The sequence below is a fragment of the Rhea pennata genome, chromosome Z, assembly GCF_028389875.1.
Source record: "Rhea pennata isolate bPtePen1 chromosome Z, bPtePen1.pri, whole genome shotgun sequence".
Taxonomy (NCBI): Eukaryota; Metazoa; Chordata; class Aves; order Rheiformes; family Rheidae; genus Rhea; species Rhea pennata.
The window spans coordinates 69,947,568-69,960,776 of record NC_084702.1 but is presented as its reverse complement, the minus strand read 5'-3'; the positions used below and the strand labels follow the sequence as shown (position 1 = coordinate 69,960,776).

Sequence of the window (13,209 nt, the reverse complement as noted above, 5' to 3'; positions counted from 1 at the left end):
TCACTGTTTAAGTGGATGCTCTGTTTATGCCTCAAATAGGAAGCAAAGTAACCTTACTAATGCCAATAAAGCTTGGTAGTATCATTGGCTTTTTAGAGAAAGTGTGCCACAGATTCACAGTAGCCAAACCAAGAAGTGTGTTTTTCAACATGGAACAGGAAAAAGAAGTTTAAAGGAGATGAACTCTTACTTCTGAGTTCCACTTTTCTTGACTTTAAAACACATTTTATAAAATACAACCCCCAGAGGTTGGGCTTTATGAAAGTCATTGCCATGGGAGCCAGACACACAAATGGGTTTTTAAAAGGCAGCTAGACAGATTTATATAGTATAAGACTAACTGGAAAAACTTTTAGATAGCTTTCATTAAAACTACATCAAAAAGAGGGAAGCAAGACAAATAAGGAGGCCAGTATGACACCTAAGTTGGTACATTTATGGATTTTACTAGGTATTAGGATTCTTACAACTGGAAGTGCAGTCTCAGTCTTACTCTTATTTCTATTACAGCCAGTATTCAGAAACTGGAAGGCTTTCATAAGCTGATGTGGTCCACTAAAACCAGATTAGATCACCTTTCCTGCGTAAGCTACCAACCTGGACGCCCCAAATGTGACAATTCTATTACAACTGAATGATTTAAGGTACACAATACTTCCCTTCTTTGTTCTTGAGCTTCAATTCTCCATGCTTTTGTGTAACTTCCTATTTTCACCCCCCCAAAGTATGTCCATATGCTTCAGGTATTTACTCCCAGCACATACTCACTTTGTTTTTTTCTATAGCTCTCACCTATGATCCTTAAGTACAGATGTGTATCTGAATTGTGCCTGTAATTGTTCTGCCTCCTTGTTTATTCCCCCCTCATTCTGTTCAGATTTAAAATTCTTCTTTCCCCAAATCATTTCATCTTGGCCATAAAAACTAGTTGAACTCTGCATCTTAAGTGTTAGAGTGCATCTTCAAAGTTTCCTAGTCATTCTGTTCTCATTAGATGTGGTCGTCTCCAATCTTTTACAACTAACTTCCCCAAATTCACTGTCTGACATTTAAGTAAAAGGCCTACTACATATTAGGCTCCCCAATTTATGCTCTTTCCAGTCAATGTTATGATTTCTCCTTGTATCCAATCTCATGTTCTGCAGCTCATCACCACCGTTCAGAGGACACCTATCCACTCTGAACTAAGACAAAATTATAGTAGCAATTTTAGTCATAAAAACAAACAAAAAAGCCAGAAACAGCCTACACCTCATGATATATCTAGAAAAAGGGACTCATCTTTCCTGCCTGTAAGACAATCAGGTTCCCCATCCTGCCACATAATCATATTATATATATGTATATATACACACACATATACATATATACACACACCTTACTAAGGTGTTCTTTAGCCCTTTTCCATAATGGAGAACAGCTTGATTTGGCAGTTATTTCCCAGCCAGAGTTAACTTCAAGTACAGTTAGAAATTTTAAAAGACAAAGGCATTTTCTGCTTGTTCTACCATTTAATCATGGTATTTTGCTTAAGAACATCACAACAGAGATGGAGCTTTTCTTTTCCTCCCTACTTTTAGTGTAGTAATACACACCAGTAGCATTTGAAGATCAAAAAAAAAAAGAAAGTTATTCATGCTAAATTGCTATCAGTATCAACTTATCAGCTAAATTCCACCACAAAAAAAAAAAAAAAAAAAAAAAAAAACACAGAACTTAAATACAGTCCGTAGGCTATGCTACAACAGTTATTTCTCACTGCTGATCAGTGCTATCATGTCCAACATCAGCAGCCATAACTGAACTGTGGCCAGTGTTCAGCATGTTACAAGACAGGGTACAGCACAACTTGCACCTGAGTTATATAGTAAAGGGCTTGCTTTCCAAGATAGGCCACTGTGCATATGCAGTTGGACCTTTTTCTTCCTAGAGGCAATGCCAAAGTACTGTTTCATGACAACAAAATAGGTAAGGTGTTACAAGAGCTTGAAAACCTAGATTACACTTGCACATGGCTCCCATCATTACCCCTTTCAAGAGGGCTCCTTACTTACAGAAGTTACTAGCACTGCAATGAGAATGACAGAATTTTAAACAAGTTCACACTTCAAATGTTTTAAAGTGCAACTAGTTCATAACAAGAGTTATGGTAAAAATCCATTAGCATTTAGTCTCAACTCTTGACATAGCCCAAAGGCTTACAAGCTTAACACTTAATATGCAATTTAAATGAACCAGGCAAGATTGAAAATCTCGCACATGATAGTTCAAATCCAGCTAATGTATAACTTGCATTTCAACTCCAGTAATTGCTCTAACTCTTCAAAAGCCACTTTCTGCTACTGCAACAGTTTAGCAAGACATTAAGTGTGAAAACTACAGAACTCCATTAACACACCAGTAATAAACACAGCCTTCAGTTACATGTTTAGAAGACTGCTTTTAACTACAATCAAAAGCAAAACACCAAAGATAAGGATTGCATTCCTGAGACAAAAGTCAGCATTGTTTTGCATCTCAGTCACTGTAGAGACTAAGGATTACTTTAAAGTTAGACTTACCTATCAAGAACAGCTGTTTAAATCTCATGTATGCAGTCTGGATATCTTGCAGAGATGGAAGGCTGCTGGACAGGTCATCCGTTTTCAGGAGCTCATAGGGAGGTTTACTAATTGTCTTATAGATTCTAAATCAAATTATCAAGAGATTAAGGTTTCTGCTTCACACATAAAAGCAATGACTATTATCATTGGAAATAAAGATAACATGCATGATTTTAGAAATAGCTGTAAGACTAAAATATACACGCTGAAAACCTAATCTTCATGCATTTTAAAATACTGGAAAGAAGCTTGCCTAAAAGCTTGTAACAGTTAAGAGCAGCAAAACTTGTTCTACTGAAATAGAAGATGCGATGTTTCGGCATATTTGTGGAGCTTTATGAACATTACAAAGATCACTCAGTTTTGTATTACTGCTTCTTTAATATGTATTGTCTTCAGAGGTGAATCCAGAAAAAAAAATGAATGGACAAAAACAGCCAAACATTCCAGCATACTTCAAATTTGTGACTTTTGCCAACTGAATTGCATTCTGACACTTAGTTGCCAGGTCTGCTCACAAAAACCATGAATAAAGTAGTAATAATTTGGATGCAAACAAGAGTACACCTGCCCCTGTACTTCCCTACACTGCATATCTGCTAATTTTTCACCTTGGATTGAGGGAAGAGGAGGGGAGATGGAGATGAATCTAGGCTAGAGGAACCTTTGGTCTGGATCCAGAACATCCTCTCACTAAGACTCCAGAAGCTGTTTATGAGTCAAGGACTCTGACAAATGTCATCCCAGATGAACATCAGTTTAGTAAACCTCTCCATGGTCATCATGACTTTGTATTGTTAAGAATTGGGAAAAGCTGCTCTAGCTTATACTTCAGAGTGAAGCCTCGCAGGCACTCAGCCAATACAGGACAAGGCAATTTGTTTGCTGTATCTTATAACACAGAAGCCTGCTTTAAGTGAGAATTACAGGAGTCCACCTTAGAAATACTGATCAGACCTACTCGAGGATGCATCAGATCTTTGAAAATGAAAAAAAATCATTCATAAACTATGACACTTGCTCCAAACTGAAATGAGCAGTTTATGCCAGAAGATCAAGCTCCACACAAACCTTTTCAACAAGAAAAGCTGCCAATGGTACACGCTCTGTGGTTAAGAGTTCAGATTACCATTACAATCACATGTTAACACACCCTTATGCACAATTTGTAGACATTTTTAAACATTAGTGGTTAACCACTAGTACTCCGTAACAAAACCATGGCCAGTAAGTTCAGATGGCCAAAGACAAGGGCCCAGAATATCACTTAGTATCTTGTAAAAGCTTATTGCTAGTTTTTTTACTTTCACATTTTGAAATAGCATTATAAAAAAGCCGTAAGTCATGTGAACATCCTCATTTCAAAAAGAAAATATTAGAGAATCTGCAGGAAGGGTTAAAAGCCTTTCCTATGCAAGTATATTTAACTTGAAAAATAATCAGAAAAGGCTAAGTGCCTAATAAAGCTACCATCTATTTTGTGCAACCAACAGACTGAAGCACAATGAGCTAATAAGTGAAGCAGTATGATGTGTACATACTGATCCAAATTAATCTATCTTGCTGCTGCTAAGAAAATCTCCCCAGAACTCTAAGTAGGTAAGCTAGAAAAAGAAGCAGCAAGTCATTGTTGCAACTCCCAGCCAGGCAGCTGTGCTCTCTCCCTTATTAGCTTTGACATTTTTCAGACTTCTACTCAGCCCACTGACTCAGCTGAAACAGTGTCCCATCTGCATTACACTTGAAAGCAGCAGTAGTGAACTGCTAGACTGTTTCAGGCATCTTAGGTCACTTCTGATAAAATCATACAAGCACAAAAATCTAGTTCTGAGAGAGCAGCTAAGCTTACAGAAAGATTTAAAACTCAGCTTGCAAGTTAATGCTTAGTAATGAAAAGCCTGAACTTCACTTACTTGCAAACACAGCTGAACCCTTCAGCTAGTGATACTTTCACTGCAATTAAAAACTACAAGGCTTGGAGCTGCTTTGCCTAGAAATAAGACAATTGCCCCCATCTACCCACAGTACATACGAATTCATCTAGTACATATTTCACAAATAAGCCTTCAGTGATGTTACAGTCCTGCAAGACTGACCAACGATGCTGTTAGGCCAAGGCCATAAAGCAGTATCACTGTAAGAACTATTTTTAGATCTAGAACTTGTTTCCTGATGCGTGCAAGCTTAAAGACATAGCATATATGGAAAAAGAGAAGCAAGGTCCATACCAAGCAAAGTGTTGTGGACAGAATAGCTATTACTGACCCATCCAAGAAGGCTTTTTGCATTTGTGAAGTGCTGTCATCCTGTTCTTTGGGAAATGCAGACATTTTGAGAAGAGCAGCCCCATTATGGCAAGACCAACACCAAATCTGCAGAAAGACATTTATTGAGTAATAATTGGTCAACTGTCCTGTACAAAGTATTTGCTGAGATTGACCAAGTCCTTAAAATAGATTTCTCCATTTGTTGAATGGAAACATTCCATTTGTTGAATTTTTGGTGTATCCAGTGAACACATCAGTAGCAAACCCACACATTTGCATCAGAACAGAATGCCTTAGCACACTGTTACCAGCTGCAAACTTTAAGCAGAGCTTTATGCATACACAGGAGAAACATAAGATATCAGATTATATTAAATCACTACTATCCAAACTCTGCTCATAAGTGAAAGAGTTGATCAAAATGGCTACTGCCAAATTATGCTGGAGATGTGCCAAAATAAGCCAACTCTAAGTAGCTTTTATATAGTACCTATTAGTTTCTCCACATAGACATACATAGTGGTGGTGTTCTTAAGTTTTAGCCTCAAGATAGCTCACAAAAGACATTGTCATGCCTTCCCATATGAACTGTGCATAAGTCAGTGTCATCTAGGCATATGAAATAAGATACTAAACGAAAACTCCACAACTAAACCAGACTGAGGAATGACTTGCTACAACAACCACCTGCAACTACTTTATACTTACTAAGAATGTGAGTCACATCTCCTGCTTGCAGCTTTCAAACAGATCTTTAAACTCACTTTGAAACTTTAAGTCAGTATCCCTTTCATCAGGGAAAATTACAGAAGCCAAATTAGGACTTAATTATTTTGACAGTTTTTGGAGAGAATCAAGGATGTATATAGGTGACTTAAGTTTAGTCTAAGGCTACTCAGAGAAGGGAAATGAATCCAGATTAGTCTATAGTCTATTAGGATTAGTCTATAGCTTGGAGACAGCTTTAAAAAAAAATCTAGTAAGGAAGTTAAAGTTCTTCGTTACCAACTTATATTAGTCAAGAGACGTACCTCAGAAGGAGGTAGAAATCATACAGCCACCATCAAGGGTGGAAGAAGTGGCTATATTGTCACCCCACCCCCACCTCAAACAGACTTTGTATAGCCAAGCTTCTTTTGACACTAGTTTCCCAAGAAGGATTTGGAAGTAATTAAAATTCTACAAGACCTCTGAACAATACAAGACACAGTGGCAGAGGAGAGAAAAAATAAAACAAACACCAAAGAAATCACACACTCTACAGGACAGCCACTGTAAGCTGTCATGTTGACTATTTGAGAACAAGTCGAACTACTTTGAACTGCACTGTCTGAAGCAGCAAATTAGGCAAGACAATACAGCAGTATCTCCACTGCGGACCAATTATTTTAAGAGCCTGAAAAGCACATTGTTTTGGCATTTGCAAATTTGATACACGCTCACCAACTAAGGTAAGACCTCATAAATGATACTTGTTTGATCCTTGTTTCTACATTGTCTTACCAGTTCTTAAACTGCAGTGCTACATAGGAAGTCAAAGCCACCTTGCTACAGACAGCAGAACAGCATATTTCATTTCATTTTCCATCAAGACTGGTAGAGCTAGTTTTTCAGTTAGGCTACTTGGCTTTGCAAGAATATTGCATCATCACAGCCAAACTATTACTGATATCCAAGCTAGCTAATTGGAGGCATTCATCTAGATCTGCGCAGGTATAGTCTTCAACTTACTGAAACAGCATTAAACCCTACATCCTGCACCACCTAGATGTTAGTCAGATACTCAGTCTCATGAAAAATAGATGGAAAGACATACTAGTAGCATGTGCAACTACAGGACATTAGACATTTCATCATCAAATAGAGGCTGTGAACCAATAAGCCATGTATTTTGCTTTACACTGTTTAGGGGAACACAAGGAAGCTTTGTGTGCCTCTCCTTCCAACACTTATTTCTCCTTCTACAGATGCAGTGTACTGTGTCAACTGTTAAAAACAAATTCTGAAGTTAAAACACAGTAACATCTAAAATAGCAGATAGTTTTGCTTTCTCTGTAACATTTGTTATCCTTCAATAATTCATGTATACTTACAGGAATGCCTCTGCCTTGGAACTTCAAGATACTCTCTTCAGACACACATATGGGAACAACAAAATACAAAGGCAACCTAAAATGACAAAAAGCTTTTAAATAAGAGCTGAACAAAGAACAATTTTTGTGCTCGTTTTAATGATTGTGAGTGCTCTAACCCACATACTATTATTCAGTCTTATAGCTACAAAAAAATCTTTCCCACACAGTAACATCATCTTCAAAACCCTCCCTCTATTTTCAGTTAGGTAAGGTTTTTTCCTCCAATCTTGAGCTGTTCATTATTTTCACTGCAACTCCCCTGCCTTTCCAATGCTGCAATTAAGTCCCACATTTAACTAATGTCTGAGACTGATCTTTGAAACTACTAAGAGCCTCAGAGAACCAAAGTAGTTTTAAAGATATCCTTATAATATCAGATAATCAATTTTGTTTCCATCCCTTGTAAGTAATTTGCATCAAAATTAAAGGATATCATTTAGTTTAACTCAGTTCCCATTATTAGCCAGCACTACCCATGCTTAAGGCCCACAGAAACAACTATATACTTCACCTCAGTTTGGGTGTCTCAATACAGGTGTAGAATGAATAGTTAAAATTTAGTTCTATTTTGAAACTTTATTTTGAAGGTCTGTAAAGCCTTTCAGAATTGGTTATTAAACATATGTACTACACAAAGCTTTGTATACCTCTAAGATCACTGATACCACTTAGTGAAAGTGGCAGAACTATACATCTCTACTACTCCACTAAAGAAGATGCAATATAACTTCCATTTGGTCTTCTGCAGATATATCTTAAACCAGTTACTCATATCATTTTTTTTTAAAAAACTTTTACTGAAAGTAACTCAGCTGCATGTAACTTGGAATTTTATTACAGTAAAAATACAGCAAAAATTCTCCCTGACTAATAACCAATGTCACAGTGTGCCTCATAGACTCACATATTTCCTGTGCCACTTAAGGTGGTATTCTCCAACCTTGAAGATGCTCAAAACTCAACTGACCAAGACCCTGAGCAATCTAATCTGATATTGAAGTTAGCCTAGCTTGAGCAGGGGAGTGGAGAAGATTACCTCCTGAGGTCTCAAACCAAGTTTTTCTATTAAAAAGAGTGGAAACCAGACTCCACAATCGAGTATAGTGCTACCTTAAATGCTGAGTATTAATTTCTACAAATACTGCAGAGCTATACACACACACACCAAAAGTTTACTATTAGTCAGTGCAAGCTTACTTTTCGGACACTCTGTAGCCTTCATTGGTGACTACCGCTTTATATTTCACATTCCCTTTAGTCCGTTCCAATTCATCACGCCAGTCCTCAAGAGTATCAAACATCATAGTTTGGTTTCTTCCATCTGTCAGATATCAGTTATGTTAGTTTTGCAGAGTATTAGTTACTTGCTAACATGAATGTATTCCTAACGAAAAGTAACTACTTAAGTGTGTAAACAAGTTCCTGTGTACACAGAGTCTTGAGCCTAACATAATACACGTTTGTACACCACATTGCTGTATAATATGTCGCGTTTTAGGCTAGATGTGAAGAACTGTGGAAGTTTCATAAGGCCTAGTTAGTGTCTGTAGGAGAAGCTTTTCTTGAAGTTGTTAGCTGAAGCAATAGTTGATAGAGAACATTAGAAGAGATCAGATGGACGCAAATAGCTTTGTACACTGGTGTAGCTGACAGCTGCCCAATTACACACACTTAAGGACGAAACTGGAAGTCATACCAGAAGTCTGTCTGCAATTCAGATATCCCATTTTATTTAATGCTCATTCTTTCATCATGGATAAGAGTTCTGCACTGAACAGAACACTTCAGATAAGATAAGAATGGAAAATTGATTAAGGTCCCAGTCTTCTCAGCTGAGATTTTCCCCTGTATTTCCATTTAGCTATTTCAATTACAACATCAGGTTAATTTATCTACACATATCAAAACCATATAATTCATGAAGTAAAGACTTTAGATACTGATCATAATTAAGCATCCTACAGCACCAGCTGGTGCTGAAAAAAAATAAATTTTCTACAGAAGATACAATGGCAAGTTTAAACTTTCCACAGTGAGAAGATACGGCAGATGAAGAATGTACAGCTGGAAATACAGAATGATGTTGCCAAGTTGTAAGGGACAAGTTAAGATCTGAAGGATAGACTATAAGAGACAAGATCAGTTTTTGAAATCGACTTGGTTTGTTCTGTAGAAAGCTCAAAGAGTAAGAAGTAGGCATTTATTATGGAAGATTTAAAATATGAAAGAATTTGGCACAATGTTTCGATGTTGCTATGGAGACTAGGCTTCTCCATTTTCTTAGTCTCTGCCTGGAAAAAGCTTACTATCTTCCTGAGGTTTTTCATACTGAACACCAGTTACAGCTGAAGCTCTACCTTGAGCTAGCAATATGCCCTTGCAGCACAGGCAACCAACACACTCTTCATCTGCATTAGGAAAAGCATTGCCAGCAGGTTGAGGAAGACATTCTTCACCTCTGCTCAGCACTGGTGAGACCACATACGGGGTACTGTACTAGGGAGCCCAGCCCTTTAACAAGACAGGCATGGGCTGACTGAAGTAAGTCCAGCAAAGGCCCATTAAGATGAAGGGCTTGGAGCATCTGACAATGATGAGAGGCCAAGCAAGCTGAGACTGCTTAGCCTTAAGGTGGTTCAGGACCATCTTATCAATGTGTTTAAGTAACTCAGAGGGGAGTAAAGACGACTGAGCCAGACTCTCAGTATACCACTCTCAGTGGTATCCAATGAGTGGGCAAGAGACAATGGGCACAAATTGAAATAAAGAAAGTATCATTTAAACATAAAAAATCCACCCACACACTACACACTTTCCACTGTGAAGACAGTCAAACACTGAAACAGGCTGTAGAGTCTCCATCCTTAGATTTTCAAACCTTAACTGGTCACAACCCTGGTAAACCTGCTCTAGTTGACCCTGCTCTGAGCAGGGGTGTTGAACTAGACAATCTTCAGAGGCCCCCTCTAATCTCAAGAATTTTATGATTCTATGAAATATGATTAATACTTTGGGTACCTCAAAACTTCCCCTGTGAAAGGCAGAAGTGTTTTTGTTGCACCAAGAATCAGAATCATAATTTAAGATAGCACTACCACTACAGCTGAATTCAGAACTATGAAGTGCTAGAAAATACACTGACAAAACTTTTAAATTTTACAGCATATTTTGTTATTCAGCGAGATTTGATCAAGTGGGAAGACAATGTTATAACTTAACTATCAGCTGTGAGGAAGTCAGACACTACTGGAATCTTGCTATGCAAATCAGCACTTTTTTTTTTTTGGCAGCTGCCTGGAAGAAGCAGATTGCCTGAAAGTAAGAGCAAAAAAAGGACATCCTTTCTGACAGATGCCACTGTAGTTATCATTTAAGAGAAGGAAGTTCACTCCAAAAAAGTTTAGAAAAAAGAGAAACCAACAAGACTTAAGATATGAAAGCACATTGATTAGGAGCACAGGCTAAGCATCTTTCAGACTGTCCACAGTAAGTTTTTAATCCAGTGATGCTACTCTTGCTTGGCAATTTCTGTCCATTTACATTAAAGTACATAAAGATCAGCAGCAGAATTTTTAGAAATTTTTAAAAGCAAGACTAAAGGTGCATAACAAGTGAAAATGAGGTAAATTAACTTGTTAAGAGTCATAAGACAAGCAAAAAAGTCAGATACTAAATATTCCAGACAGCTTAGAGAAGAGTATGCAACAAATACAACCTAAAAAATATAAAAATGTTTACCTGTGTTGTTTGGGGCAGCTGATGCATAAGAGAACAGAAACAAGCGTTTAAGCAGCTTAGGTGTCTGGCTGTGATGAACTATGCCACTGACGATCTAAGAAAGGACCAACAATTAGCACTCGAATGTGGACAAATAAAGTCGTCAATGTAAACATCATAACTTCTTAATCATCTCTCCTGGGTTTTGTATAAAACTGTTCCATGGGTTTTGACAAAATAAGATAGCAATGTCTCCTCTGTAAATCTGATCTTTATTACATTAGTATATTGCACAGAACTACCACTAGAAAGGAAGGAACATTAACTACAAAAAAAAAAAAAAAAAGAGAGAGAGAGAGAGAGATGAAGCATCTTGACACTTCAAGATTTTCAAGTTTCTCTAGGATATCAGAACTCGAAGAAACTCAAGCATCTATGAGGTCTCAAAGATGCACAAAAGTAAAACTATTAAAGTATTATTTCACTCCACTATACTTCAAGCATTAATCTGCTTCTCCCAATGCCAGAAAAGTTTTCAGGTATTCATTAGGAAGACATTTATGCTACCACGATATTTTCATGTTTGCACTGTACCAGCTTGGACATCAGTTACATACTGGTGAAGGCCTTTAGTAAAGGTTTTGTTTTGCTCACGGTCAAAATTTAAGTTCTTACACAGTGAAGTATGTCTCTTCTAAAGGACACTTATAGTCTTACAAATGAGTACTGTTTTAAGGCATTTGGGTTCTATTCTCAATAGCTGAAAACTGACTCTTAGCTTTCTCCCTTGTCTGCCAAATACTATGCCTACGCTACTCAATGAGAAGCATTACATGTGTTCAACTTTTGGAACTACTTTTATTTTGCATTTTATTATTTAAATAAAACTATTAGCCTCCCAGCTTGGAGTTCACTTAATCTATCAAAAGAAATCACATTCTCAAGAACAACCTTGCTCATATATCATCAGTTAAGGCCAAAATCTAATAAAATAGTACCACAAATAAACACAAAAGATTTAAATATTTGCTTGAGCTGTGGTTAATTTCATATAGTGCTCCCAAGCTCCAGTTCTCTTGGAAGTCCTTTTAACTGCTACACATAAAGACATTTAATGAACACTGTTAGCTAAAAATAAGCTAGTCTCCTTTTGCTTTCCTTCTTCATTGTGAATGACCAGGAAACACTTCAACTTTTAGGGATCTCTCAAAGCAAGCTTCTCATCCTTCCCTCATCCCTACAGTTAAATCAACACCCAACATCAAGCTTATTAATATACTTACTCTTTTTACTTCCTCTTCTTTTGTGTATCTGAGGCAGAAGTGAAATACTCTAAGGTCTTTACAATAGATAATTAGTTTTTCTGGGTATTTTCTCAGTTGTCCAGTTAGAAGTTTCTTTTTCTCATCGTAAACTGCAGAAGTAAAAAGTCTAAATAAACAAAGAACTTTGCCATCACTTTTCAAGCAGGAAGAGCTTTATCTTTTCCAGAACCTCAAGAAAAGAATTCAAGTTCAAGTCAAAACAACCATCCTACCATACAGGCTGGCAAGCTCTTGTGCTTATACACTCAGTATTCCACCCATTCCAAAAAGGTCCCACTCAATCTACCTCCTTCAAGGTAGAAACTGAACTTACAGAAAATCAGCTATTCAGAGACCACTTCTGTTCAAGTTTAGACTGCACAGTAAATCTGAAACTTTGATTGTGCAATAGAACATAATTTACAACTCTGAGTTCGTTCTAAATTAAAAAATCCACATCAGAATGCCTTCAAGAGAACCCTTCACATACTTCTGTTCAAAAAATTATCATTTTAGCATCTTAAAGTGCTGGCAGCTAGGCCACTGTACAAGAAACCAAACAACATCCCGTAACTAGTCTCCACAGGTCTCTCCCTCGCCCACTCCATCAATCCACACCACAATTTCAATATTCTTAACACTCTTCTAAACACCATCTTTTCACTAAAGCCTTCCCTACTGCTTACATATTACTACCCCACTTCCCATTTACTTTTTTAGCCATACAGGTATACCTTTAAGTCCTGTAGCAAAATACTGAGTTCACTATTTACTTACAAAGTAAAATCTTGCTTCTAATTTCCTTTGATGTTTTGAAAACATTAAGAATCTCATAAAACAAAGTCCCTTAAGACAAAAAGTATTCGGGGGAATTTGGTACCTGAACCACTCTGTAGTGTGACTGCTCAAATTAAATTATTCCGCATATTCCAATGTTTCCAACTATTTCTATAAATAAGAAACTTGTGCACTATTCTTAACCAAACACACTGTAGATTACACTTTCCTTTGCTGTTAATCATGGCTCAATTCACTTTTTCAAGCAATTGTTTTGATCTGTCCTAGAAAGATACTTAACCATAAAAATAGATTTTGACAAGCTTGAAGGATGAAACTGAGTTCTCTGACAGATTTCTTGCATGTCATTTCATCATTATACATAACTGCAGCTGCTTTTCCTAGA

General features: G+C 37.1%; 1 protein-coding gene across 1 annotated transcript in view; it reads right to left on the bottom strand.

Moving 5' to 3' along the window:
* The window catches only part of MTMR12 (myotubularin related protein 12), a 33,440-nt gene that overhangs the window by 8,825 nt on the left and 11,406 nt on the right, over nt 1-13,209 (bottom strand). The window contains exons 5-10 of the mRNA XM_062600186.1: nt 12,006-12,136; nt 10,744-10,837; nt 8,203-8,326; nt 6,964-7,039; nt 4,869-4,975; nt 2,562-2,686 (exon numbers count right to left, since the gene is read on the bottom strand). Of these exons, the coding sequence (XP_062456170.1) occupies nt 2,562-2,686; nt 4,869-4,975; nt 6,964-7,039; nt 8,203-8,326; nt 10,744-10,837; nt 12,006-12,136 (657 nt within the window). The remainder of the gene's footprint in view (nt 1-2,561; nt 2,687-4,868; nt 4,976-6,963; nt 7,040-8,202; nt 8,327-10,743; nt 10,838-12,005; nt 12,137-13,209) is intronic.